Source organism: Euprymna scolopes, chromosome 10, assembly GCF_053919585.1.
Source record: "Euprymna scolopes isolate OS-2025 chromosome 10, ASM5391958v1, whole genome shotgun sequence".
Taxonomy (NCBI): Eukaryota; Metazoa; Mollusca; class Cephalopoda; order Sepiida; family Sepiolidae; genus Euprymna; species Euprymna scolopes.
The window spans coordinates 21,333,727-21,345,934 of record NC_136491.1 but is presented as its reverse complement, the minus strand read 5'-3'; the positions used below and the strand labels follow the sequence as shown (position 1 = coordinate 21,345,934).

The 12,208-nt window shown below is 33.0% G+C and overlaps 1 protein-coding gene across 1 annotated transcript in view; it reads left to right on the top strand.

Annotated features, from left to right (window-relative positions):
- LOC145285856 (sodium-dependent multivitamin transporter-like) overlaps positions 1-11,866 on the top strand; it is a 215,613-nt gene extending 203,747 nt beyond the window's left edge. The window contains exons 16-17 of the mRNA XM_080134296.1: positions 3,888-4,009; positions 11,392-11,866. Of these exons, the coding sequence (XP_079990422.1) occupies positions 3,888-4,009; positions 11,392-11,493 (224 nt within the window). The 3' untranslated portion in view covers positions 11,494-11,866. The remainder of the gene's footprint in view (positions 1-3,887; positions 4,010-11,391) is intronic.
- Positions 11,867-12,208: the final 342 nt, after the last annotated feature.

The window sequence follows — 12,208 nt, the reverse complement described above, 5'->3', positions numbered from 1 at the left end:
TACTTAAACTTCTGCATAACAGTACAGTTGGGAAAGCATGAAACCGGAAGGGAATTTCAAAGTCTAGCAGTTCTGGGGAAGAAACTATTAGAGTAGAAGGCCTTCTTACATCTAGAGATCTAGACTGTGAAGGGGTGGGACTTGGCTGCTTGTCGAGTTTGTTGGGGGTATTTATGTTGGGGGCGGGGTTCAAGGGCTTGTAGTTCGTCAGAGCATCCACCATCGAAATACTTATAGAACAGGCAGAGGGATGCAACATTTCGTCGATGGGACAGTGCTTAAAGATTGGATGTCAGTCAGGACCTATCAGGTTCGCGACTCTTTATTAAACCCTGTCCAGGAGCGAGAGACAAGTAGCAGATGCACGAACTGAAATGTGACAACAATACTCCATACATGGGCGAATGGTGGCCTTGTAGAAGTACAGGATACTTTCCGGCGTAAGTAACTTTCTAGCACGGTAGGGAGAGCCCACCTTACTAACAGCGGTTGTGGCAATGCTCCCAATGTGTCTGTTTTAAGTCATGGTCGTTAGGTCGAGGAGTTTGAAAGAAGTACTTTCAGGTAATTTATCTTTAGCCATAGCTATTGGTGGTTGAGTCAGTTTCTTGTAATTATTGAAGGAGACAAGCTTAGTCTTGGCAGAATTGAATGTGACCATCCAGTTTTGTCCCCATTCCATTATAGATTAGAGATCGTCCTTTAGTGTTTCTGCCATTTCCTTAGATATATGTTCATTTGTTTTCCCTTCCTGCCTGTTATAGAGTGTGGTGTCATCAGCAAATATACCCATCTAGGAATAATAAAGGTCTAAGGATAGACGCCTGAGTTACACCCGCATTTATATCATATTGTTTAGATGTACGACCGTTGAGGACAACCTGGATTCTTCTCTTATTTAAGAAGGATTTAATTATATTAAGTATTCATCCAGTAATACCGTATGATCTGATTTTCCCTAGAAAACCATCATGCCATAACCTGTCAAATGCCTTGGATATATCTAAGGCTACCGCTCTACGCTCCCCTTTTTTATCCAGTGTATGGTATGTACGTTCAGAGATTACAGTTAGGATATTTGCTGTAGAACGGGCTTACCTAAGTCCATATTGTTGGTCGGTCTGAAGTTTAGCAGCTGTAAGGTGATGGACTAGATCTTGGTTAATTATGGACTCACATATTTTGGCGAAAGTTTGTCACGGGTTCCTTTAAGGCATACTGATAAATAGACATAATTATGTCTTTGTACATATTTTTCGTTTCTTTTTTGCATCTAATCTATCTTCTATACTCCTATAAATTTAGTTTTTGTGCGTTGATATTTATATTGAAACCCCGTCGATTAAAAAAGAATACAACTGTGTTATATATGGATCGTAGAATTGCATTCATCTGCAAAAAATCTAACTAATTTGCATATTTTTTTAAAACATTCATTTTAATTAATTCCCTATTAGTTTTTTCGAACTTCTTATGGGATTTTCATATTTAGTTAACTATTACGTGTAATTATATTCATGCAGATATTCTACATGTTTTATGCTTGCGTAATATTTGCGTAAAAAGCTTATAGTAAACACAAACCTCTTTCTATATATGTTTATGTATGCGTGTATGTATTTGTTTAAAACATTGCCTACCAAACTTAATATAATTAATATATAGGGTATTCGAACACATGCGAAACTTTATATTTGGATAAATCGGTATAAAAGTGTGAAAATTAAAAAAGAAAATAAAATTTGCCAGGTGGAAGTCGAACGATGGCATTTCGAATATACATGCGTAACGTAATAGCTATTGGGTCATGTTTTAATTTTTAGCCTTACGTAAAAAGAAATCGTAAGCTAAACGTTTTAGTTTCGATTTTTTTATGGTGTCGCAGGAGCCATTCTTTTCTTTTTTAAACTTTTTAAATCATAACTATATATTGGATTTAATATAATAATAAATACGAAATCTGCATTAATCAAAATATCATATTTAAACGTATTTTACGACCGGGCAATGTCGGGTGGCCTGCTAGTTTTGTTATATATGTGTGGGGGGAATTGTGGCTATACTGCCAAAATGATCCATGAATTAGTTGTCAAAAAATATATTGAGTTTTCTTTTTTTTAATTTCTAATTTTTTTTTAACTAAACCGATTGTAAAATATCATGAATGAGAAATAAATAAAATTATAAAATACTAGCATTTCAGCCCGGTGTTGCCCGGGTGTTTGGAGGTGTATGTTAAGCAAAAAAAAAAAACGGCCAATTTTTTTAAATTTTGACCCCTATTATGACCCCTTACCATTTTTTGTTTTGGGCTCAAATTAGGTTATTAAGTTAGATCCATGTCCAATGGACCTAAATCTAAAATTTCAAGTGTTCAGGCCAAAAATTGTCGGAGGAGTTTGGTAGAGTTCTCAAAGGTCAAATCGTTGAACTTTGACCCCTTAATCGCCAAATTTCTGGCTGGAAACGGATCATATCGATTTTCCCAAATCTCAGTACCTAGTATATCAAATTTCGAGTCTGTAAACTTAAAATTGACAGAGTTATTGCGTAGAGAAATGTACACACACATACACACAGACACACAGATAGATAGATAGATAGATAGATAGATAGATAGATAGATAGATATCTGCATGAATATAATTACACGTAATAGTTAACTAAAGATGATCACCCCAATAAGAAAACCGAAAAAAACTAATAGGGAATTAATTAAAATGAATGTTTAAAAGAATATGCAAATTAGCTAGATCTTTTGCAGATGAATTCAATTCCATGACTCATATATAACAAAATTGTATTTTCTTCGTAAATAAATAGAAAGGTGGGGTTTTAATATGAATATCAATACACACAAAAGAAACACGAATTTATAGGAGTACAGAAGAAAGATAGATATATTTTATTATGCAGGGGTTCCTTGAGACATTGCTATTATTGGAAGAAAAAAAAGTTGGGAAACCCTGAGTTCGTAGGTTTAAAAAGTAATAAATATACTACAAAGGTACTAACGAATCATTCTTATATATTGCTTATTTCGCTAAAAGGATTACCCGGTTTCGCTCGGGATTATAATTTCCGTAAATTACATAAAGTATAAGAGAAAATAAATTAAAACAAGTGAAGCATGCATGGTCCCCCGTGAGTGCACAGTGAACGATGCATAAAAAAATGACTAAGTTCAGCATCCTCCCCACCATTTAGCCCCAAAAGTTCCCAGGAGAGTCAAATCCTGGTGAAATGCACTTTTACGTCTTAACATATTTAAATTTGAGTTCTGCACCATGCAAAAAAAAGAAATGACTAACTCCATCATTTGCCCCCCCCCCCATTTAGCCCCCAAAGTCCCCAAGGCCTTACCATATTTAAATTTAAGTTCAGCACCATGCAAAACTGCTAAATATATATACGCAGAAAAGTTTGGACAAATATGGTAAAATAGTCCAAAAAATGGAATGTTTTTATTAGCCCTAAAAGAGCCCCTGAGGCACACCCAAGAGTTATCGCGAAGTATAAACAAACAAAATTATATAGAAATCAGTTAGTTACAACTTTTCAGAAAGTTTTATAAAAATCCTAGATATCATTTTTTTTTAATAAGCACGAAAGTGTCAATTTTAGCCATTTTAATCCGAAAGGCACCCCTGGGGGGGGGCAATCGGAGTTTTCCCGGAAAAAAACATTCTGTTACTTTTTACTCATATCATGTTTAATGTGTGAGCAAAATTTCAAAAAAATTCCTAGGCGTAGTTATTGAGAAAGGTTCGGACGGACAAACAGACGAACGGACGAACGGACAAGGGTGAATTTACAGGTCCACCCTCCTTTTGTCAGAGGACCAATTAAATCATTTGTCTTTATAGATTTACTAAATTTTTTTTCAGCTACGTATAATCCTCATAAAGTGAACAAGCGATACCTTGTGCCATTGGTAGATAAAATATGTTGTTGCTTCCAAACGAAAAGTCGGATGTTCCTGGAAGATGAAAAATCATCAGCTCAAAAGGCAAGTTGCTTTATTTTACTAATAATTTTAATTATTACTCTTATTCGCCCCAAACGAGACACATTATCACTTGTGCATAAGGGGCTACTATTTTTTTATCGTATCTAACAGGCGACTGTGTGGAGTTGAGAAACAAGATATCTGTTCACACGGTATTTAAACTTCAGCAGGTAATACAGCCAAGGACGCAGGAGCAGGGAGGAAATGTCAAAGTCTAGCAGTCAGAGGGAAGAAACTATTAGACATCAAGAGATTTCAACAGTGAAGGGGTGAGATTTTGCTGCTTGTCGGATAGTTGGGAGTATGGTCTTCGAGGGCGGAGACACAAGTGTACTATAAGTTCATTAGAGCACATTACATTAAAATACTTGTAAAGCAGGCACAGGGATATAACATTGCGGTGATGGGACAGAGGTTGGAGCTTAACCGATATTTCTGGACCCTGTCTAAGAGGGAGGGAGTAATTTTAGATGCTTCGGCCAAGATGTGGCACCATTTGGGGTACTCTATGTTGTGAGTAATTTTCTAGGATGGAAGAGGTATAAAAGTTAATTATGGTAATTAACAAAAATATGCGATTAGATGATCCTATTTTTGCTAGTATATATATATATATATATATATATATATATATATATATATATATATATATGCAAAAGTTAAGGTTTCAAATGAATAGCCGATTTTAACAATTCTTAAAGGCGTACACTAACCCCATACGGTATAATCACTTTGACACACCGGTTCCCGCTGGATCACCGAAGTTAAGCAACGTTGAACCTGGTCAGTACTGAATGGGTGACCATTTGGGACATCCAGGTGCTGTATGTGCTCTCCGATTATCTCGGCATTGTTTCCAGTCGTCCTGGTCTTCTACTTGCCACTGGACTCAAACAGTGCCGATTCAGGAGAGGTGTGGTTAGATATTGCGCAACACTTGCCTCACAGTTATACGTGCTACTGCCCCTAAGGGGTACCTTTGCCTTTCAAAACTGAACGGAAGCATGGATGAACACTAACCCCATGAGGGGTGGATGATCTTATGACAACAGAACAGATACTACATTCCTACCCAAAAAAGGAAGGAGCAATTTCTAGAAAAAAGGTTTGTCTCAACTAGCTACAACCACTATATATGATTTCGCTCACTCTCTATCTGTGCCTAAATCTAAACGCAGATTCGATGAACAAAGCTTATTTCTCAAAACTGCCCACCTTTGGAACACTGTTCCGTTGGTCTGCTTCCCTGTTGAATACAGCATGATAGCCTTCAAGTCCAATGTAAAACAGTTCTTGCTATACATCAAATTCTACCCAATTTACATCATTAGTGATCACTACATTACCACCTTACATTTAACCCTTATCCTCGAGTGCCTTTCTGGCCTTGATGAGTGGTGACTTCCAAGTAAAAATATTACTACCCCTCCAAACTTGAAGAAAATAAATAGATTAATTTTCACTCGGTGTTAGTGTGTTACTAAAATAGGGAACTCATATAAACGTTAACTATTAAAAATTCAAGCTAAAATGAAGTTCATAATTTATTTTTCCCAAACAAAAATATTTTTTAATATCAGGGGAATACTATAAAGGTTTTGAATGAATAAAAAATATCACTTTAAGCGGAAAGATGGTTCAGAAGTTAAGTTACCATCAGTAAAGAGAAGTAGTTAATCTATCTATATATCTATAAAAGTGTCATTTTTTTAAAATTATTTTACTTTTGCAAGTTTAAAGAGATCAAGGGGCTCCTTCCTGGGGCTATCACTTGATTCTATTATAGTTTAAATTTATAACCGAGGGCTCTTTTAAGAATAGAAACTGTTCCCTTTATGGCTGCTATCTGTATTTCCTTACAGCTTGGTTTTCCAGGGATTGCTTCTAAGTATTTTTGAAGGTTCTTTTTTATTAGGCCAGTTACTCCTGTCACAACTGGTATAATGTTTATTTCTTTCAGAGACCATATTGTTTTTAGATCATTTTTTACGTCCTGATATTTTGTTATTTTTTCCCGTTCTGCTCTATTAAGGCCAAAGTCGTTTGGAACTGTGACGTCGATAATGAGTGCAGTTCTTTCGGGCTTGTTCCATATTACTATATCTGGCTTGATGGCCTTGTCTTTTATGTATCTGCCTGCCTGTATGTCTTTGTCGTAGAACATTGTCATTTTTCCATTTGATGTTATCAGCGGTGGTTCATGTTCCCATATGTTCGACCTATGTGTCTGTTTGTGTGTCTGTGTACATTTCCTTACGCAATAACTCTGTCAATTTTAGGTCTACAGACTTGAAATTTGTTATACAGAGTACTGAGATTTGGGAAAATCTTTGTGATTGGTTTTCAGCCAGAAATTTGTATGTTCAACGATTTGGCATTTGAGAACTCTACTAAACTCCCCCGACAATTTTGGCTTGAAATTTTAGATATAGATTTCTTAGACATTAACTACCGAGGTGAAATAAAATATGTTAAAAATGAAAATAATAAATTAATGGAGGGAAAAGTAGCAAAACCGAAAACATCATATGTTATTTCATACAATATCGCAATGGGTAAACCTAATCGTATGAATAATAAAAGCAATAATACTAGTAATAATAAATTTGAATAAAAACAATATTAGAATCTAAAATAATATCGGAAATAAAATAAAATAAAATAAAAAGAAAAATAGACGTAAAAATTGCATTTTTCCCCGCCTTGTAGCGCACACATGCAAAATAATTTACCGCAGAAGTTTTTTTTCAAATTATTGACAAAAATTTTCCAAAAGGGAATTATAAACCGAAATAATGTAAACTTATCTTTCTTTAAAACTACTAATTTAGTGAAAACTATAGTCTCTTACGGTGCAAAAATAGATAACGAAATTAAAGGCAGTTTCTTAACAAATCAAAACATTGAAGATAAGTCACTTTGCAGTTGTAGAAATGTTGACGAATGTTGGAAGTAAACGTCTTATTTCTAATATAGTATATAAATCTTAAGTAATTGATTATAATAGACTTTGGGACCACAAAATGCCGATTCAAAGAAAGATTTAATAACCATATAGTGTCATTTAAAATACCCACTTTAGATAATAAGAATAAACGTCATTAGCAAAATGGGTAAGAGAATTAAAAATTAATAATATTAAATACAAATTGAAATAGTCTATACTAGGAGAAGCTAGTAAATACTCACTAAATAAGACTAGCCGATGCAACTTTTTCACCCTAGAATCACATTATCATATCTAAAGAAAGCGTTCTAAATAAACGACAGGAAGTTATTCAAAATTGTTTGCATATTTCTAAGTAAAACCTGATTGGGTCTAATAAAGTAACAAATTTCAAGATATCTCTTTAGAGAAAATATTGAATTTAATAAATAAACAACATAAATAAAACAATTAAATAAAATAATAAAATACATTAGTACAGTTAAAAGTTCATAAAATCTAAAGAATATTTGATTAGGCAATGGTAGATAGCTCACTTTAACTATGAAAGTGAATTATCTCCCTTGGACGGATAATAAACAAATGTATTGGGGAAAAAACTCGTATATTAATGTTAAAAATGGTTAATTAAAACCAATTAAATGGCAATATAAGAAATCTATTTAAACGTAGAAACTTAATAAAAATATTTATACATGCAGTAAAAGCTAAGATTTATAGCTAATCAAAGTTTAGATCTAATTAATAGACGGTATTTATCGTATACAAATCAATAGATTTGATAATTAATTTCGTATAAAATGAACAGAAGTACATGCATTATCAATATTACATATGGACTAAATATGAATAATAAATTTATAACATATGAAATAAAATTTTATTTTAATGTATACAAATATGAATACAATTTATCAATACGTGAATTTAACGTTCGTGACTACATTACATTATTTTTAAATGATGTGTGTGTGTGTGTGTGTGTGTGTGTGTGTGTGTGTGTGTAGATGCGCTGTACTGACACTGAGGTCAGGATGACAGCAATTACTTCAACGTCATACGACTCACACAAAATAAACACATGGGAGGGGGGCTAAACAGGTAATCATATGTCAGCGGGTGGGGGCAAAACATGTAATTATATGCCAGCGTGGGGAGACAAATCATTATATGTTTGCTCTTGCTAGTAATTATATGCCAGCGGGCGGCAAATTTTCCGACCACCCCGGGCGGCAAAAACTGATGCTACGCCACTGCTTACTAGTGATTCTAACGATTAATTCTTGATAAGTTTCTTTACGAAAACGGCCCCTAATGTTTTCCGTATGTTATTTTTAAAGCGATATATATATATATATATATATATATATATATATATAGCAAGTTATAAAATGTATATGGCGATTAAGCTACACTGAATATTCTGCGTTTCATCCACTATAGGATTCTTTAGGCTTATGCGCGAATTCTGTGGTTGTTTGTCGTTTTTATATGCGCATCTTCTATTGAGATTTTAGTTAGCCAATCAGCTTTCTAGTATCCACCGCGCCCTTCCTATCAGCCAATGGGAAAGCATTTATCGGACAAAGGCCTATTTAACCTCGTCCTTTGTGTGTGCTCTATTTAGCCTGGATATTTAGTTTCTTGATATGTTTTAAATCTAGGTTAGTGTTTTTTTATTAATATTAGTTTATATATAAATATATATATATGTGTACACACATATATGCATATATATGCATATATATACATATATATATATATATATATATATATATACATATATGTGTGATCATTTATGTATATTCATGTTTATTTAATTTATTTATTTGTTTATTTTCTATTGTTTTTGTTAGTTTTAAAACTATTTTGTATCGCTATCCTAGAGTAAATTTTATCTTGTGAACACAGTTGTTTGCTATTTCTCTTCTACAGTTTAATAGATGTTGGGGTTCTTTAAAGTACAGGATAGCACATTTTTCATGAAGGCATAATCTACATGGGTAGTCTAGGTCCCTACACGTGGAAGCTTGTCTTATTATTTTCCATTCGACTACCGGTGAATGTCCGCTTTCCTTGAGTTCCCAGTATTTATTTGCTAGTGTTGTTTTCATACGGTGTTTTTTTATTGCTGAATGTACTTTTGTGGTCATAGTATCGAGTTTTGAAATCTAAGTAAGTCATACCTACGTAATATTTCTTGTTCGGGTTTTCTTTCGCAAATATTGTGGCCTGGTAAACTACGCTTTTGTTAGACATTTATTTTTAACTGGGCAAAGTGTGCGGTGTCTACAGTTGCATTTATCTTGTTCGTTATTAGTACTTATATTTATAGTATGGTTGTTCTTGCTCGGGGTTTGTTTATTATTATTATTATTATTATTATTATTATTATTATTTCTGCTAGTGTTAGTTTTATTTTTGTCATGGTGTCTACTTTTTTATTGTTTATTTTGTTGTTGTTTACATTGTTTTTATTTAATATTTTGTTATTATGAGCTTTAATTATCATTTCTAAATTTTCGCAACAACTGTAAGATAACTTTAAGGTGTTTTTATTGAAAATTTTGTGTAAGGGGTTGATTGCGAGAAAGTGTTTTTCAATAAGATCTAGAAATTTCTTGTCAAGTTTTGTTTTTAACATTCGATTGTATGGGGCCGTATACCAAATTATAGTTCTTTTTCTTCTATTTTTAATTTTATTATAGTTATTGGTGTTTTGTTGGTTATATTTGATATCGATATGTTTGTATCCACTATTTTCTAGGGCTGTTTCATTGATATTGGTTGACCTGTTAAATGCATTTTCATCGCTTGAGTTATTACTGAGCTTACTTACGGTCGAGTTAGGAATCTGTTTTATAATTGATGGTGGGTGATTGGACAGGGTTTACGTATATTGGAGTAGCGTTATCTTTTAAGTAGGGTTCATATGTATTTTTATCTAAATTTAACGTGACGTCCAGGAAGTTTGTTATTTTTATGTTAGCTGATACGTCTGATTTTAGGCCTAATTTTTTCATTTCCTTGTGTATGATTTTCTTAAAGTTATCTCCCTTGACTTTGTTGGAGTTTTTTTATTATAGATAGCCCGTCATCTCTATATAGGCCGATATCCGTAGTATCAAATATGCTTGTGAGGGTATATAGAATGAATAATCCCACAAGATCTGATGCCTCTGCAGAGTCTCTGGCACCCATCGCCAAATCAAACGAATTTTTCATTTTAGTTTTTATCCATTGATTATTGTTATTTATTAGAACTGATTTTATACATTTTTTAATGATGTTGATTTCTTCCGAGGATATTCTAGCAAATTCTAGGCCAATGTTAAAGAGTTCTTCGGATATCGAGGGATAAAATTCTATGATGTCAAACTGTATAAACGTACATTTATCTTTGTTTTCTATATTTTTAAACCAGGCGATTGCTTCGGCAGTATTTGCCCACTGGTTTAATTCTAGGTCTTGTTTGATTTGTTTGTTTACTCTAGAAAGTATTGTTTTGCTAATTCTACCTATTTCTGGTTTAGTTGGGTTTATCAAGCGGGTGCTGGAATTATTATTAAAGTCCCATTTGTGGTCTTTAAGCAGAATGTATGCCTCTCTAGGTTTCAATTTGCCAACTTTATCGCTAATTTTTAATTTATCGGTAATTTGTTTACTTTCAGTATTTATTATATCAATGTAGTCGCATTCGTTTGTGTCTAGTTTTTTGTAGTTTTTTGTAATGTTTTCTGTGATTAGTTTGTTATATTCTTGTTTATCTATTTTATAAAGTTTCTAGTTTTATCTGCTTTTACAAAGATTTTATTAGAGTTGTTTATGTTTCTAACGATTTCGTATAGTTTCCGCTGGATTTTCAAAGTTTATCAAAAGGTCTACTGTTTTCGCATTTTCAAGGGTTTTAAAATGATAGGATTCTTTTTTGTTTATGTTTTCATTTTTAAGGAAGAAATCTGCTCGCCATCGCATTCAGCGTATTAGTTCATCTGTTTTTTTGATTAATTTAATAATATAGCTATGCTTGCTAGATGTGGGGATGTTTTTTTAGCGATGTTTCGAAATTAACTCTTTCCATATCTATTTTTAATATGGTGAAATAAATTCTTTTGAAAGTTCTTGACTGTTTCAGGAGCTAAGTATAACTACTTAATTTACTCACATAAATTAATATACGAAAGTATAGATTTATGCGTAAAGTATTTACTTCATATATATATATATATATATATATATATATATGTGTATGTGTGTGTATGTGTGTGTGCGTGTGACATACGCTGAATTGACACTGATGCCAGGATGACAACTATTACTTCAACGCCATACGACTCACACAAAATAAACACACCATTAATGTCATACATATCACCGTCATTGCCGTCATTTTTATTCTATTCATTCTCCTCTTATTTCTTTTTTTTTATTCTAGACTGAAATTGAAACGTTCTACTCAGATTTGATCGAGAAAGAAACAAGCCTCAACGGAAATGTATACACAATAAATAGTCCAAGCATTGATCATCGGATTTGACAATGGATCTTTCGCTCAAACAAGTGTCCCGGCTTATTTGTAACTTCTAATAAAAAAAATTTTTTTTTGTTTTTTTTTTTGTAAAAAGATGAAACTTATCCAACGGTCTGCTGTAAACATGAGTCGATGAATGTTTGTGTGTTAAAAAGTTAAAAAAGACTTTGATCAAAATGACGTCCTAGAAGACGATTTATTTACTTGAGATTTGCATAAGAGACAGATTCGAATGCCTTCCCACATCGTGTTAGGGTTAGCATTATCAGTTAATTTAATTTTTACTTCGCTTTTCATCCTTTCTTTTACTCTTTCATTTCCTGGTATATAATATGAAGAAATAAAAAAAAAACGTCAATATAAAATATATATTAATTCATATACATTTATTCGTTTATTCAATATAGATGTTACATCAAATCGGGGGGGGGGGTATCTTGTCTTGTCTTATATATAATAAAAGAGGCGTAGTTTTCCCCCTCTAGACCAAAATACCATAAGTTTAAAACAACAGATATCACATAGAAATTTATTATGTTTATGCTAATAGCCATTACCTTATTTAACTATAGGACGCCATTACAGACACATTAATTCGTAAGATTAAAGGATTACATTTATTTATTCCTAGGAGCGCCATCTTCAAGATCGTCATAAGCTACTGAGGAAGTAGCTCAAATTTCTTCCCTATTCCATAAGTCCTTTTCCGACACCATTCTAC